The sequence below is a fragment of the Phocoena phocoena genome, chromosome 1 (genome assembly GCF_963924675.1).
Source record: "Phocoena phocoena chromosome 1, mPhoPho1.1, whole genome shotgun sequence".
NCBI classification, from domain to species: domain Eukaryota; kingdom Metazoa; phylum Chordata; class Mammalia; order Artiodactyla; family Phocoenidae; genus Phocoena; species Phocoena phocoena.
The window spans coordinates 183213072-183227287 of record NC_089219.1 but is presented as its reverse complement, the minus strand read 5'-3'; the positions used below and the strand labels follow the sequence as shown (position 1 = coordinate 183227287).

Genomic DNA, 14216 nt, shown 5'->3' with positions numbered 1-14216 from the left:
ATTTGACCGTTCCCTGCTTAAAAATTCCAAATGGCTTCTTCTCATTACACTTAGGGTGAATATAAATTCTCTCCTTCTGTTTCTCTCTCCCTCTTCACCACACACCACTCAGCCTTTACTTGCCATCCTGCAAGCACCCGGCCTCCTTTCTGTGGCTTGGACTCACCAATTGTTTGCTTTTTCCAAAGGGCCTCGCACCTGCCAGTTCCTCTCACTTGAATCTTTACATTCTCATCAGCCAACAAGTAGCTTCATGACACTTCCTCAAAGAAGCCTTCCTTGATCACTCTGTCTAAAGGGCCATTCACCCCCAAGTCTGGCCAGTCTCTGTCATATCACACTGTTTCATTTCCCAACACTCATCAATATCTGAAATTTCTCTAATACTTTTTTGGCTTTTTGTTATCTCTCTTGCTAAGATATAAGCTTCATGAAAGTTTTATTTACCACTATTTTTATTTACTACGATTTTTATTTCTGTTGTATGTACCACTGTGTCAGCACTTTGGCACATAGTAGGGGCTCTAAAAACAACTGAATCAAGGAGTAAATCGTCTCATTTAAGAGCTACTGCCATTATTCCCATTGTACAGATAATGAAGCTGAGAATTTAAAAGGTAATTTTCCTCACATTTCATAATTGGAAAGCTCAGAATGGACTCCAGACAAGATGTCAAAGACTAATTTCTTAAGCACTTTAAAAGTAGAGCATGTCTGGGGCTTCCCTGGTGGCGCAGTGGTTGAGAGTCCGCCTGCTGATGCAGGGGACATGGGTTCAGAGCCCTGGTCTGGGAAGATCCCACATGCCGCGGAGTGACTAGGCCCGTGAGCCACAACTACTGAGCCTGCGCATCTAGAGCCTGTACTCCACAACGGGAGAGGCCGCGATAGTGAGAGGCCCGCACACCACGATGAAGAGTGACCCCCGCTCGCCGCAACTAGAGAAAGCCCGCGCGCAGCAACAAAGACCCAACGCAGCCAAAAATAAATTAATAAATAAATTAATTAATTAAAAAAAAGAAACAACACCTTTAAAAAAAAAAAGAGAGCATGTCTCAATCCAACATTTCTATAATTATCTCTTTAAATTACTTCCATCAGCTCCCTGACCCTCTTCTTTCCATCATCTGTCCCCTTCATGTCATCACTTCCTCTTACAGTCAAAACTCTGAACTGATGTCTTCCACTTCATTTATGTTTTCTTAGATATTATATATCTTGATCATATCTGAAGTATCAGTAAGTAAATTAAGAAAATAAAATGACCGAAAAGTAAAAAGACAGGGTTTATTAGGCATAAGTTAAAATCTTAGTTTAGAAACCAAAAAGGGGATTTGGAAACTCAAGTTTAAGAAGTCAAAGTACAATATTTGGCCTGAATTATCTGATTGGCAGCCCACATTCATCAGAGTAACCAAATAATACACATACTTTTTTCTTCACTTTCCCTTAAGTTATAGCCAACTTATTCCTGGAGTAGCAAACTGTAAGAGAGCTCTACCTGATTCATTTAATATGCCTCTTGGATGAGTATGAAAAGATTGTCTAGTGCCTACACTTCCTGGAATAATATGAAAACCTCATGTGTTTTCCATGATCAAAGTATTTAACAAATGTCAAGTTACTTCCTTGCACTTCAAAAACAGCAACCAAAAAATCTAGATACTTTGGTACATTATTCAATGGCTTTCATTTTATGTAATATCAAAAACAGTTTAGGGACGGGGAAGATCCATTATTTCCATCCTATCACTCACCTTGAGACAGACTGGGTGCTATGTTTTGTTAACCACCTTTCAAGACAATGATGATAACATCACTTTTGCATTATTAACGTGGCATCAGCATTCATAGTAAAGACAAATTAATTAAAGATGCCTCTTTGCTTTTTATAGTTTTAGATCTCGCTAGGGATATGGAAGTGGCCCAGTATACAATGGTTCACTCATGCAGCTAAATCAGGTGCATGGGGATTAATGCATGTTTCACACAAATGACCTCTAAGCAACTACCAACTACCCTTCAGTCTTGCTGTGATTTGAGTACCATCATCATGTCCTCAATTACCTGGTTATTAAGCTGACCTTTCAGAAGGCTGAAAAAAATAGACCTAGAATCAGATAGACACCGCATGAAATCTCAACCCTCTCCTCCCCAAGTCTTACTCCTTATGAACTGGTAACCTTGGAAAATTACTGTGGAAGATCACCAAAAACAGTAGAGGTTTTGTTTGTGTGGCATATATATGTGTATGTTTAAAATTTCTCTCCAAATAAATCTTTTATTTTCGGTTTAAATCATAAACCAAACCAAAAACAAATTGAGGTTATTGCCTAGTTCTGCAGCTCCCAAACTTCTATAACCAAAAGCCTTCCAAAGGAATCTGGTTGGAATGGAGGCCTAAATGTAGTCTGGCAAGAATAGAGTTTTTACTTAAATAGTGTACTATATGCAGATTTTAAAGGAATAAGTTATAATTTATAGAACATTGAGAACACAAATAATTATCTGTTGTGAGGTATACTATTACTTCGAAGAGAAAGCTTTTGAAGAATTTGGGAGATTTAAAACCCCATCTCTAAGCAGCCACTGCTTCACTGAGATTACAGACTTCACAAGGAGAGGAATGGGATATGGTATGCCCAATTCATGGAACAATGAAAACACTTATAAAATGTTTGTTCATGAAATGAATAAATGAATAAATAAATAGGTTTAGCTAGCCTGGTAAAATGAAATACTCATAAAGTGTTTAGGTCATGGTATGGGTAATCTGATTTTTATTTTCCTATGTATTCATTTCTGTATTTCTCAAGTTGCCTAGAATAATCATGGTTTACTTAGGAAAAAAATAGGATATGCAATTTTATACACAGCATGTGATCGAAAGAGAGGAAGATCGGGAAAAAGAAAGAAAAAATGTTGGCAAAGATGTTAAAGCAATTTTTTTCTTTCTTCTATTTCCTAAAATTTTCTATCATGTAGAAATTTTGCCATGAATAGTTCACTTAAGAAACAACAACAAAAGAACAATTAAAATTGTTTGCCTGAGTTGTTAAGTATTTTCTACGTACAGGGGTGGGCTGCACTGACACACCATCCATTCATTCAACTCACTGGTAAATAAGAAGAGACCCAGGCTTCCCTGGTGGCGCAGTGGTTGAGAGTCTGCCTGCCGATGCAGGGGACACGGGGTCGTGCCCCGGTCCGGAAGGATCCCACATGCCACGGAGCGGCTGGGCCCATGAGCCATGGCCGCTGAGCCTGCGTGTCCGGAGCCTGTGCTCCGCAATGGGAGAGGCCACAACAGTGAGAGGCCCGTGTACAGCAAAAAAAAAAAAAAAAAAAGAGACCCAATGAAAACCTACACGAGCTCACCAGCTACTGTGAGAAACAGCCAGGTAAAGAGATCCCCAGAAGGTCAGAAGAGGACCTGTGCAGGTGTGAAAGGGGTGAAAGAACAAAGGATGTGCAGGAGGGCTGCCCAGAGGAAGTGCCCTTTGAACTAAATTTTGAAGGGCAATTATAATTTGCCCAGTTTAAAAAAATTATGGAGGGAAGAAAACATGGAGGGGTGAGCAACAGTTTGGAGACAGGAAAACATTATATTTTTAGGAAAATGAAAGTTACAAGAGTACATAGTACATGTCACAAAGTGACCCCAGATAAAGCTGGAGAAATCTGGAGGGATTAAATTAGAACCGTGTGTGCAATGCTGTTTGCTTTCATTTTTCCTAAGTGCACAGAGACCAAAGGAGGATGATTTGACACCTTATTTTGACCTCACCCACCATTGTGCCCTGAGAACATTTTAAACTTGTGTTGATTCTTCTATTCACTTTTTGTTCCACCAGTTAGTAAGGAGTTGGTACAAATGAATGAGAATTAAAATACACCAATGCTAGACTATACAGCAGTCAAATAAGTGATACTAATGTTTCCATTGGCTACCTGAGAAATAACCAAAAACTCTCAAAATCTCAAAAAGGAATCTTGCTGAAGGAGTTCTCAATCATAAAATGGATGTTACTAATAGAAATATCAACACAAAATAGATTTGAGTATAGCTAGTACTGCCCAATCTAAACTTTGACAAAAGTGAAAAATTATATTACATGACATATTTTATGTGACATTGAAATGCAAAAAAAAAAGAAAGAAAGAAAGAAAGAAAGAAACCAACAGTGGCTAAAACCACACATGAAGTGTTATTTCTGGCTAAATAGAAGAATTAAAGCCTTTTTGGGCAATTTAGATCTGTGTGGTTTGACAAGAAAAATTGCACTTAGAAAAATAATAACCAGGCTTCCCTGGTGGTGCAGTGGTTGAGAGTCTGCCTGCCGATGCAGGGGACGCGGGTTCGTGCCCCGGTCTAGGAAGATCCCACATGCCGCTGAGCGGCTGGGCCCGTGAGCCATGGCCGCTGAGCCTGCGCGTCCGGAGCCTGTGCTCCGCTACGGGAGAGGCCACAGCAGTGAGAGGCCCGCGCACCGCAAAAAAAAAAAAAAAGAAAAAAGAAAAATAATAACCATAAAGGAAAATTCCCACAGGCATAAACTATAATCAGTAAAATGTGCGTGGATAAAAATCAATTCATGAATTTAATAGCGATTGTAAAAATTAAATGAAAATAGATGTTGAACGTTAGTTCAGTAAAATAAAAATGGAAAAATTGGTAATGATTTAATCAAGTTATATAAAAAATACTCAAGGAATTAAACTAGCTTAATGGAGGGGAATTTTTCTGTGAAATATATTTTCAAGAAAAATTTATAAATGTTGGTATATTCTAATTAAATGTTTATATTCATAAATGTTGAGTCAAAACACCTTGAGACCAAAATCATGGGATCAGTATATTCTCTATCCCAACTGGGAGCCATTGAAGGAGGAATGTACAAAGGTGAGTTTTGCCTTTTACAAAGATTATCTTGGTAACAGCTGAAGGGAAACAAGGTTCCAGGCTACTAATGTTAAGACACTGTAGCAGAGCTGTGATACGGAATGTATCTATAAACTATTTAAGAGGTAGAATCCAGAGGAGTCGGAAAATCCCTAAAATAGGCGATACAAAGTTAAAAACATTCAAAGATCTATAAGAGTTTATTCCTCTTCCACACAGCCTTAAACCTTATCTTCTCAGAATCTCTCAAAGGAAGAGATGTGATTTGGGATCACGTTTCAACGGGAAAGAGCTGTGTGCTGTGATTTCGAGGGATTACGTAAATGAAATTTACCACTTTGCAGAGTACCTCACTGTTTTCAAAGCAGTGTCACAAATATTATCACGTTTAATGCTCACAACACTTTGTAGATGAGGAAATGGTGTATCAGAGAAGAAAAATGATTTGGATCCAGATCACACTATTCATAGAATTTGCTTTCCAAAATATTTCTCGTTCCACCCGCCATGGTTTTCTCCAACTTGGATGGCTCCTGACTCATTTCCTATGATGCTTAGTATTTCTTTTATCAGTAAACAAATTATTGTCTTTTTCTTTAAGTGGAAATATTTAAAATATGGTGACCACACTTTATTTCTTGATTTTGTCCCTTTGATAACCTCTTTTATCGAAACATCATTATTATTTGTATGGGTGTCTCTAACCTATTTTCATGACTATCAGGACATTTTGTTTTAATTTACAGAGCAAAGAGTTTCTTCTTCTCTATCGGTGATTTTTGTTAAGTTCACTTTACCGTGCATTCATTTCCTAACACTACCTCTGAGTAGGATGCTGAGTTGCCCTCGACTCAAGTTCTGCTCTCCAGCAGATCACTTTTTCAGATGGTTGATGAATTTGCTCACATTTTGGTTGGAAGCAAATTTTTGAATATATGAACGGCAATCATTTTCATTTAAATACCATCACACGGACTTACACCTTTATCACACTCGCGATATATTTATAGGAGAAATTGAAGTTTTAGTAAAGTCACTTTTTTCACTTCAGATACTTGTGTCTCATTTTTAACAGGAAATGAATGTTTAATCTTTCAACACTGTGTAAGTATGCACCGTAAAAGATGTTCAAGTTTGTTTGAGTTTGGGTCTTCAGTACAGAACCTAAGAAAAAGCATTGATAATCTTGCTGATTATCTTTTCAGAAGGGAATCAACTGAAGGTAAAGTGAACGAACGTGAAAGATTCTTGACTATTTTCCTAACACTAATTTTATATATATTTATGCTTGCCCCAGCTGAAAGAGAAGGAAGGTTTTCATTTCTTTCTTTATTTTTTCTTGTTTCTGTTGTTTTCCTGAACACATAATACTCTGCTTACAAGAGCCATTCCCTAGACTCTTGAGAGACTGAAATTGGAATAACATATTGACATATAAAAGGAATGCACATTCAAGATTTTAGGCAATAATTAAATTTTCTTATCTAAATATTGATTACAGCCATGTACACAAAATCTATTAATTACTGTAAATTTTACTTCTGTATATTGCAGAATTGTGTAGAAATAGATATCACATGGTATTGCTAAATGAATAGCCTGCAATATTGTATTTTTTTCTTTATCCTTCCATAAGACTATCTTTTTTTTAATTGAAGTATAGTTGACTTCATTATTGTGTTAGTTTCAGGTGTACAGCAAAGTGACTCAGTTGTATACATATATATATATTTTTTTAGATTCTTTTCCATTGTAATTTATTACAAGATATTGAATGTAGTTCCCTGTGCTGTATAGTAGGACCTTGTTGTTTATAAGACTACTATTTTTATGCATGCAAAAGTCATAGCAATAACTCTTTGGTGATCAGCAACTAGTATGTGGTTGGGTGTCTCGTACTGACAAAACTACTTACACAAGATTGAAATTAAGTTTAAACTGAAGTTAAGTGAAATTTCCATTCTTTTCTCCTGTCTAACAATTCCTATAGACTTGTAAGATGACTGAAAAAGATCAAAGATCTGCAGTGATGACGAATTTCTTTCTCTGCACCAGTAACTCTTATATACACATGGTCTGTAAACAAAACCCTGTAACATGAATGCTGCATGCACCTTCATCAACAAAGTCAATCAACCTGACTACAGATCTCTGCCCTTCACCTGCTCAGACTGAAATTCTTTATCCCATTATCTAGTAAGAAATGACGCTCAGACTCCTCCAGGCTTTCTGTGCACACAAAATGCAACTGGCAGGGTGAGCCATTTTCCATCTGCCTTTGGCAACAGTCCCAGGTCAAGTGCTACCCACACCAGTATGTGCCAGGGCTGTCTCGTTCCCCTGCTACATGAGTCCCTCCCTCCCTATTCCTTACTTTTCTTCCTGTGGACGTCTGGATCTGAAGAGCAAAACAGACCCATCAAATGAAATGCCACTAGCGAGAATGTCCAAAGAGTAGGTTGAGGAAAATTTAGAAACAACATATGCATGAACTATGGATTTTTAAGAAATCAGGAGGCTCTTTCCAGAGAAAAGGTAAAATAAGGAGATGAAAGAAGGAAATGGGGTGCGGTTGGGGGGAAGGGCAAAGCCTGTAAAGATCTAGATCTAAAATGATTCTACTTAATCTTGATAAAATTGTCCAATGGCCTCCACCTTCCACTTTGCCTCTGACTAGTTTTTTCATTTCATGTTTTTCCCCTCTCTGTCCTTTCTTTCTGAAAATTTTCTTACCCTCCTCCTTCTCCTCTATTATTATAATCTGCAGTTTCATCAAAAAATGCCCATTGCTTTTTCAGTGTCTGGGAAGAAATCAAGCACAAATGATACAAAAAAGGCATAAGACGGTTTCTGCTATCATGTAGGTTACAATGGCCGTAATGCTCTGATTGGTAAACAATAATGCCAGCAACAGCAAACTGAAATAGTATGTGAAAAATGACAAGGAAAGGTGTTAAAAAGTATCCAAATTCGGTGGAGATGTTTTGTGGCAAGAGTGATGAAAGAGAATTTTAGAGGGGAAATAGGATTGGCGCAGCGCCTTGGAGGTCTTGAGGAAGTGTAGAGCGGCAGGGTGTTGAAACTACCTGCTGTTTGTTCTATTTTAGTCAATCATAAAAGAAAAAGAAAAAAAGATCCCTGCCCAGCTCCTGCCATGCTCCTAGCTCATCGGTGGACTCAGTTGTTCTGGCAAAAGTTTAGAATAGAAACCAAGGCAACGAAAAGATGTCGGAGGGTTTTTTCCTCTTTGATTTTATATTTTTAAGCTGTAGGGTGTGAAAAGAAATGGACAGATTAGGATACTACTACAACACTGCAGGTGAAAAGGGATAAAGTTGTGAATTAAAGGGATGTCAGTAGAGGTGGGGGGGGGCGAAGATTTTAGAGATCATTACAAAGTAAAATGATAGGACTTGGGGAGCATTTAAATATATATTTCAGATTTTCTTTCTCCCTCTCTCCCTCTCCTTTTTTCTTTTTTGCAAAAACACAACACAGTAAAACAAGATTAAATTTAGGAAAGGAGGTGGTGGGGTGGTGGTGGTGGGATGAATTGGGAGATTGGGATTGACATATATACACTAATATATATAAAATAGAGAACTACTAAGATCGTGCTGTATAAACATAAATAAATAAAGTAAAATTAGAAAAAGTAAAAAGACATAAGCCCTCAGCACACAGGCTAAAATAATTTTGCTCAGAGACTTTGCCTCAATACTGTTAGAGTTCTAGAATAGCTCTACATCACTGTCTGTTTGACTGAGAAAGTTAGGAATGAAACAATGTATCTGGGTTTTATGGTTTAGTTGGAAAATATTGTGTTAAATAAATATTAAACGCAAAAATCTAACAAAAAAAAAAAAAGGAAAGGAAGTAGGTTCTACCTTCTGAGGGGTGAGTCTGGACATGGAGAATCAGGATCATCAGTACATAGCAGGTGATGATAAGGAACTCTGAGTCTAGGAAATAAGAATAAAACAGGCCGAAGGGGCTTCCCTGGTGGCGCAGTGGTTGAGAGTCCACCTGCCGATGCAAGGGGACGCGGGTTCGTGCCCTGGTCCGGGAAGATCCCACATGCCACAGAGCGGCTGGGCCCGTGAGCCACGGCCGCTGAGCCTGCACGTCCGGAGCCTGTGCTCCGCAGCGGGAGAGGCCACAACAGTGAGAGGCTCGCGTACCGCAAAACAAACAAAAAAAACAGGCCGAAGATTGAGGTCCATAGAACTCCAATATTTAAAAGTAGACAAATGTGGAGAACCAGTAGAGAGATGATAGACAGACAGACCAATATATATACATAAATATATAATGTTTGTGTATTATATAACTCACACATATATATATATATAACTCATCTATTTATGTGTGTGTATGTATATGCATACAAACAGTGTAGAAATATCTATGTTCTTACAGTACTTAATTGTCACTGGTAGAAGGATACCAAGTAGCCCAGAACAGAGCAAAGACCCAGCTCAAAGCTGAGGGCTCTGACCCTGTGCTCAGTCACGTAGAGAAAGGGAGGAAAAGGAAACCAGACCCCTAACCTCACCTCACCTTCCCTCTAACCAAAGGCATTTCAGAGTCTAGCGATGGTAACAATCCCAGGCAGATTTGTATTAGGAAAATATTTTCCAAAAACTCAATATATAATCATACTCACCACCCCCAAACTCTACATTGTATTCAGAACTTAATAGGATTGCTGATCAAATTCAATTCATAACTAGTATTGAATACCTGCCATGGGCAAGGCAAGGTACATGTTTGGAACTAAGAGCTCTTTTACTTCGATGGAAAAATGAAAACTTATGTCCAGGAAATGACTCTTAACTGTTATGACACATAACTCACATAACTCATGTATTCGTGGCCGTTATGGTGTGAAGCCGTAGATCCTGGCACTACTTTGTGAGAGCCAGAGATCACTCACTCCTACCTGCATGCTTGAAACCATCACTGTCCCCCAGAATTATTTAAATTTTAAACAAAGTGTTGGTTTCCGGTTAACATGGCCAAGAGGCACAGAGCAAATAGATCAGACGTTTATGTAAAACTCAGCCAGCAATGTTACTCTGCTCTGGCAAAGTGTAACTTTGCCCATATTTGTATTTTAGAGATTAAATAACACATCCGAGTTTGCAACAATTTATCCACTGAAGTCACTCTCCATTTGGCTCTATTTCTTTATGCCTTTAGAGTTCACAATATAAATTTGAGGTCTAATATTTCCTATAAACACTAAACTCAACTGAACACATGAAAGTAAAACATATAATGCAACTCTTAGGTTGCTAATATAGAAAAATATATCATTTAAAGAATTAATAATTTCCAAAATTATACCGTGAATCCCAAAATCTCTCTGGGGACTTCAAAGTATGATAAACAAGATTTGCACACCTAGATAATTATATCTATATATTTTTTCTAAAACTATGTTTGCTCTCCATATTTATGTGAGCAGTTGAAGTGAAACTTGGTTTTCAAAATAAATCTATGTATATCGATACATTTATTTATAGTATAAACTATTCAGCTCAATTGGTTTAAAGGTTGCTAGATCATTTTATACTCTTATTTTGATGATAAGTTCAAAGATGTTTCTTATGGTAAAAATCCTTAATAGACCGTGTTGAAATTTTTATGGTGGTTTGCTCTGTGGCCTGTAAAATATTTGAGAATTTCTTGATGCTCATTTAAAAGTGTTTCCCAACAGTTCCTGAGTGGGAATTTTTAATGGAAATTTACTCTGACTTATGATAATACACATATTATTACCTTATTAAAATTATTATTCTTTATAAGTTGGCTTTTATTATTATAACCAACTTTATAGGAATGGTAACTTGGTAAACATTTTCTGTACTAAGACAAAATGCTGTACCTATATAAAAAATGTTTAATCCGTTTTTGCAGTTAAAGAAAACAGACAAAAAAACCACTATCCACGCTGCTTTCTACTGTCCTTGGTTACACAAAATGTAAATTAACAATGTAGCGTGCTCAGAAGGTAGCTACTGCCCTGCCCTTTAGAGAAAAGGAGAGCAGTAGAAAGTCAAAAAAAGATTTCAAAGTGAATTACAATCAGCAAGATTTTTAAAAATATTTTTCCTGTTTTCTTTTCTTTTTTTTTTTCACTTATTTGGAAATCTACAAAAATACCATTTAAATATCTTTTCAATAATAAAACATTGCTTTTAGATTCTACACCATAAGGAGTAATATTACATATCAACCAAAAATGTACTTATGACCCAAACTGAAACCGTTCAAGAAATGTACATTAAATGGACCATAAGTGTACAAAAATCTCAAATGTGAATAGGTACCAGAGGTCCGATTAGTTATAGTTTCCTATAGAATACAGCATTTGCATGATTCTTAAGAGTTCAAGTATTTTTATCTCGTCAAGGCGCTACTATTTACCCATCACCAGGAAGGGCGGCGGCCCCATAAGAATTTTCAAAGCAAATAATCATTAAAACGACTGTAAGGGACCAAAACCTTGATTTAAAATACATTCTGTGATAAGAATTTGCAGAAAGTTAATATTTAATTAAATACCCAATTGTATTATTTTAAACTACCATACAACTAAGTATTCAATAAAATATTTCAGTCATAATCAAAATTTGAGGAAGCAAACTACTGGCCCGAAAAGAGGGAGTGACTTGCATGCAAGCAAAGCCATAGTATGATTTTTTTAAATGCATTTTTTGTTGGAAAGACAAAAATTTACTTCTTTTGTCATTAAAATTTCCTTAGACATTCATAAACTTGTGTTTGTATATTTTGAGGGTTAAGTAATAGCTTTTGTAATATCCTTGAACAGTTTGTAAACCAAGATACAGAGAGACAATGTTTGCCTTTTAAATCGTGATTTTTTTTTTGGCCAAACATGTATGCCTTTTTAAACAGAAACAATGTATTCTGTCACATAGCAAGCCATGTCCCTCTGAGGTACAATAACCTTGACTGTTTTACAGTTGGCTTCCTCACCTCCAGTCACCAATGCTTAATTTATTTTTATGTCTATTTCAAACCAATGACCTTACACACACACACACACACACACTAACTAAGGAAATATGAATTTCCTCGTACTTACCTGTAACCAACACTACAGTGTCCAGAAAGGCAAAGCCAAATGCCAAGAGTTTAAGCCACAAATACATGGTCATATCTGGAAATCAGCCGTATTCCTGTGAAATAGCATGCGTCCTTCTGAAAGGCAAAATAATGGTTATTTCCGCAAAAATGTTTCTCTGTAAAACTGAATCAAAAAGAAAAGAAATGAATGCATACTCTTCACTGGTGTCTTATCGGACAGGGAGCAATTTCCTCCTTTGCTGAGAACAAACCACTTGCTGCTAGGTAGTGATGTCAGATTCGGTTTTACTAACTTCTCCAAAAATGCTGTAAAGCGTCCTCTTTGCAGGAAGTCAAGAAAGTTGTTCCAAGTCACTGCAAAGGCGTCTTACTTCCTTAACCCAAGTGATTAGACTGAGTTAGCAGGCCTTTCAAAAGATGTTCCCTACAAGGAAGATGTGTTTTTAGTATCCAAATAACGCTCCCAAGCAGTATCCATTACAACCAAAAACGAATATAACCCCCCCTGAAAAATCCATGACATTTTTACCTAAAAGATGATGAAACATAGTCAGCATGGCTACAGCAAAATGGGGGTTGGCAAGATGATACACTAATTGAATTAGTAAAAAATACCTGTATGGGTTTTAAAAGGACCAAATGAATGAAAAAACTACTACCTATCTGGTTATTTTCGACAGCTAGTATCATTTACCATCAGGGCATTCAAAACCCAGCAATATGACAGTTTCAGCATCTAGCCATTCCTATGCAAAGCACTCTCAGGGAGCTTCACAGGTTTGCCCCAAATCTTTCATAGATATCCTTGTGGAGCCAGCCATGGAATTGGACACTCACTTCTACTGCAGCAAGTCCTGCTTCAAAAAAGTAATACTTCTGTGATATTCTTGGTGCTGTTGATGAGGAAAAGATGAGCCATTAAATCAAGAGCTGTCTTTTACAAAAGTTAACCATTTTTTCTCCCTCAGTAATACTCTCTCAACATTTCTGATTAAAAGACAACAAATACACAGTGTTCTTCTTGATTCTGATGGTGTTCTTAGTAAGTCCATTAATTAGGAAAACTCATGCTGGCAAAAAGCCTCTGTGAATTCAGCAATACAGTTAAGAGAATTGGTATCATGGTCACAATCTCTGAATGCATTTAAAAATCCTCGTGCACAGACATACCAGGCATTATTATTTGAACTACAGATAATGTTGAGGGGACTTTGAGAGAGACAGAGCCCTTGCAGCAAGCTGGTTAGGAAGCGGTGTTGCAGGACTTTTGCGTTTAAGTATATACATCTTTTGATGTTTGCAACCTTACCTGTTTTATACTTACTTAGGCTGCTAGGAAGTACAGAGCCACATTTGCAACCAACCTTGGTGCAAATGAAAGTAATCCCACATCTTAATTTCTGCATGGTAACACTATAATGAGATTCTTATTAGGATTCTGATTTTATACGATTATTATTATAGTAGCTAACTTATTGGGCTCTTACCATGTCCAGGAATATGCTTACCCCTTTAATTGCCTAATCCAATTTGTACAACAACCCTTGAGATAGATAATGAGACAGATAATTCCTCATGTTATCTATGAAGTTCAGAGAGGTTAGGTGATTTGTCCAAGGTCTCACAGCTACGAAGTTAACAAGCTATGTTTTGAAACCATCCCCAAGTTTCATCTTGCTTTCCTTATTTACCTTACTATCTTCTTTCATTTTTCTCACCTCTTTCTCCAATCTTTTTTACTTTGTACTTTTATGATTCTTAATCTCAGAAAGCTAGAACTTGATGTCATAAAAATGATCTTGTTCTCTTTTTGCAATAGAGAACAAATAAAACAGCTGGGCATGTCTGCTTTACTGTTTAGGAGGTAGGTCTAAGGAAACGTATGTGTCAGAGGCCACAGATTTTAGTTCCTGGCTCCCCAGCCTATTTCTTAAAATACATTTGCAATGGAAATCTATTTGGGGGTTAGCTTAGAGTATGTTTAAGTGAATACTTGTGTTCTGTTAGCTTGCTACTATGGCAGGGTATTTGGTAAAACTGGAGGCCAGGAAAAAACTGCGTGACACACCACCTTTTAAAAGGAAGTGAAGTTCAGAAAACATACCTTTGAACAAGCTAAGGAGAGGGGGTCAGACGCCTCAGAGAGACATTTCAAAAGGGCTTGCATATCACAGCTTTGAAGAAATAATAAGAAATT

General features: G+C 37.1%; 1 protein-coding gene across 1 annotated transcript in view; it reads right to left on the bottom strand.

Annotated features, from left to right (window-relative positions):
* PTPRC (protein tyrosine phosphatase receptor type C) overlaps positions 1 to 12090 on the bottom strand; it is a 122148-nt gene extending 110058 nt beyond the window's left edge. The window contains exon 1 of the mRNA XM_065871958.1: positions 12018 to 12090. Coding sequence (XP_065728030.1) covers positions 12018 to 12090 — 73 coding nt within the window. The remainder of the gene's footprint in view (positions 1 to 12017) is intronic.
* Between the last annotated feature and the right edge of the window lie 2126 nt (positions 12091 to 14216).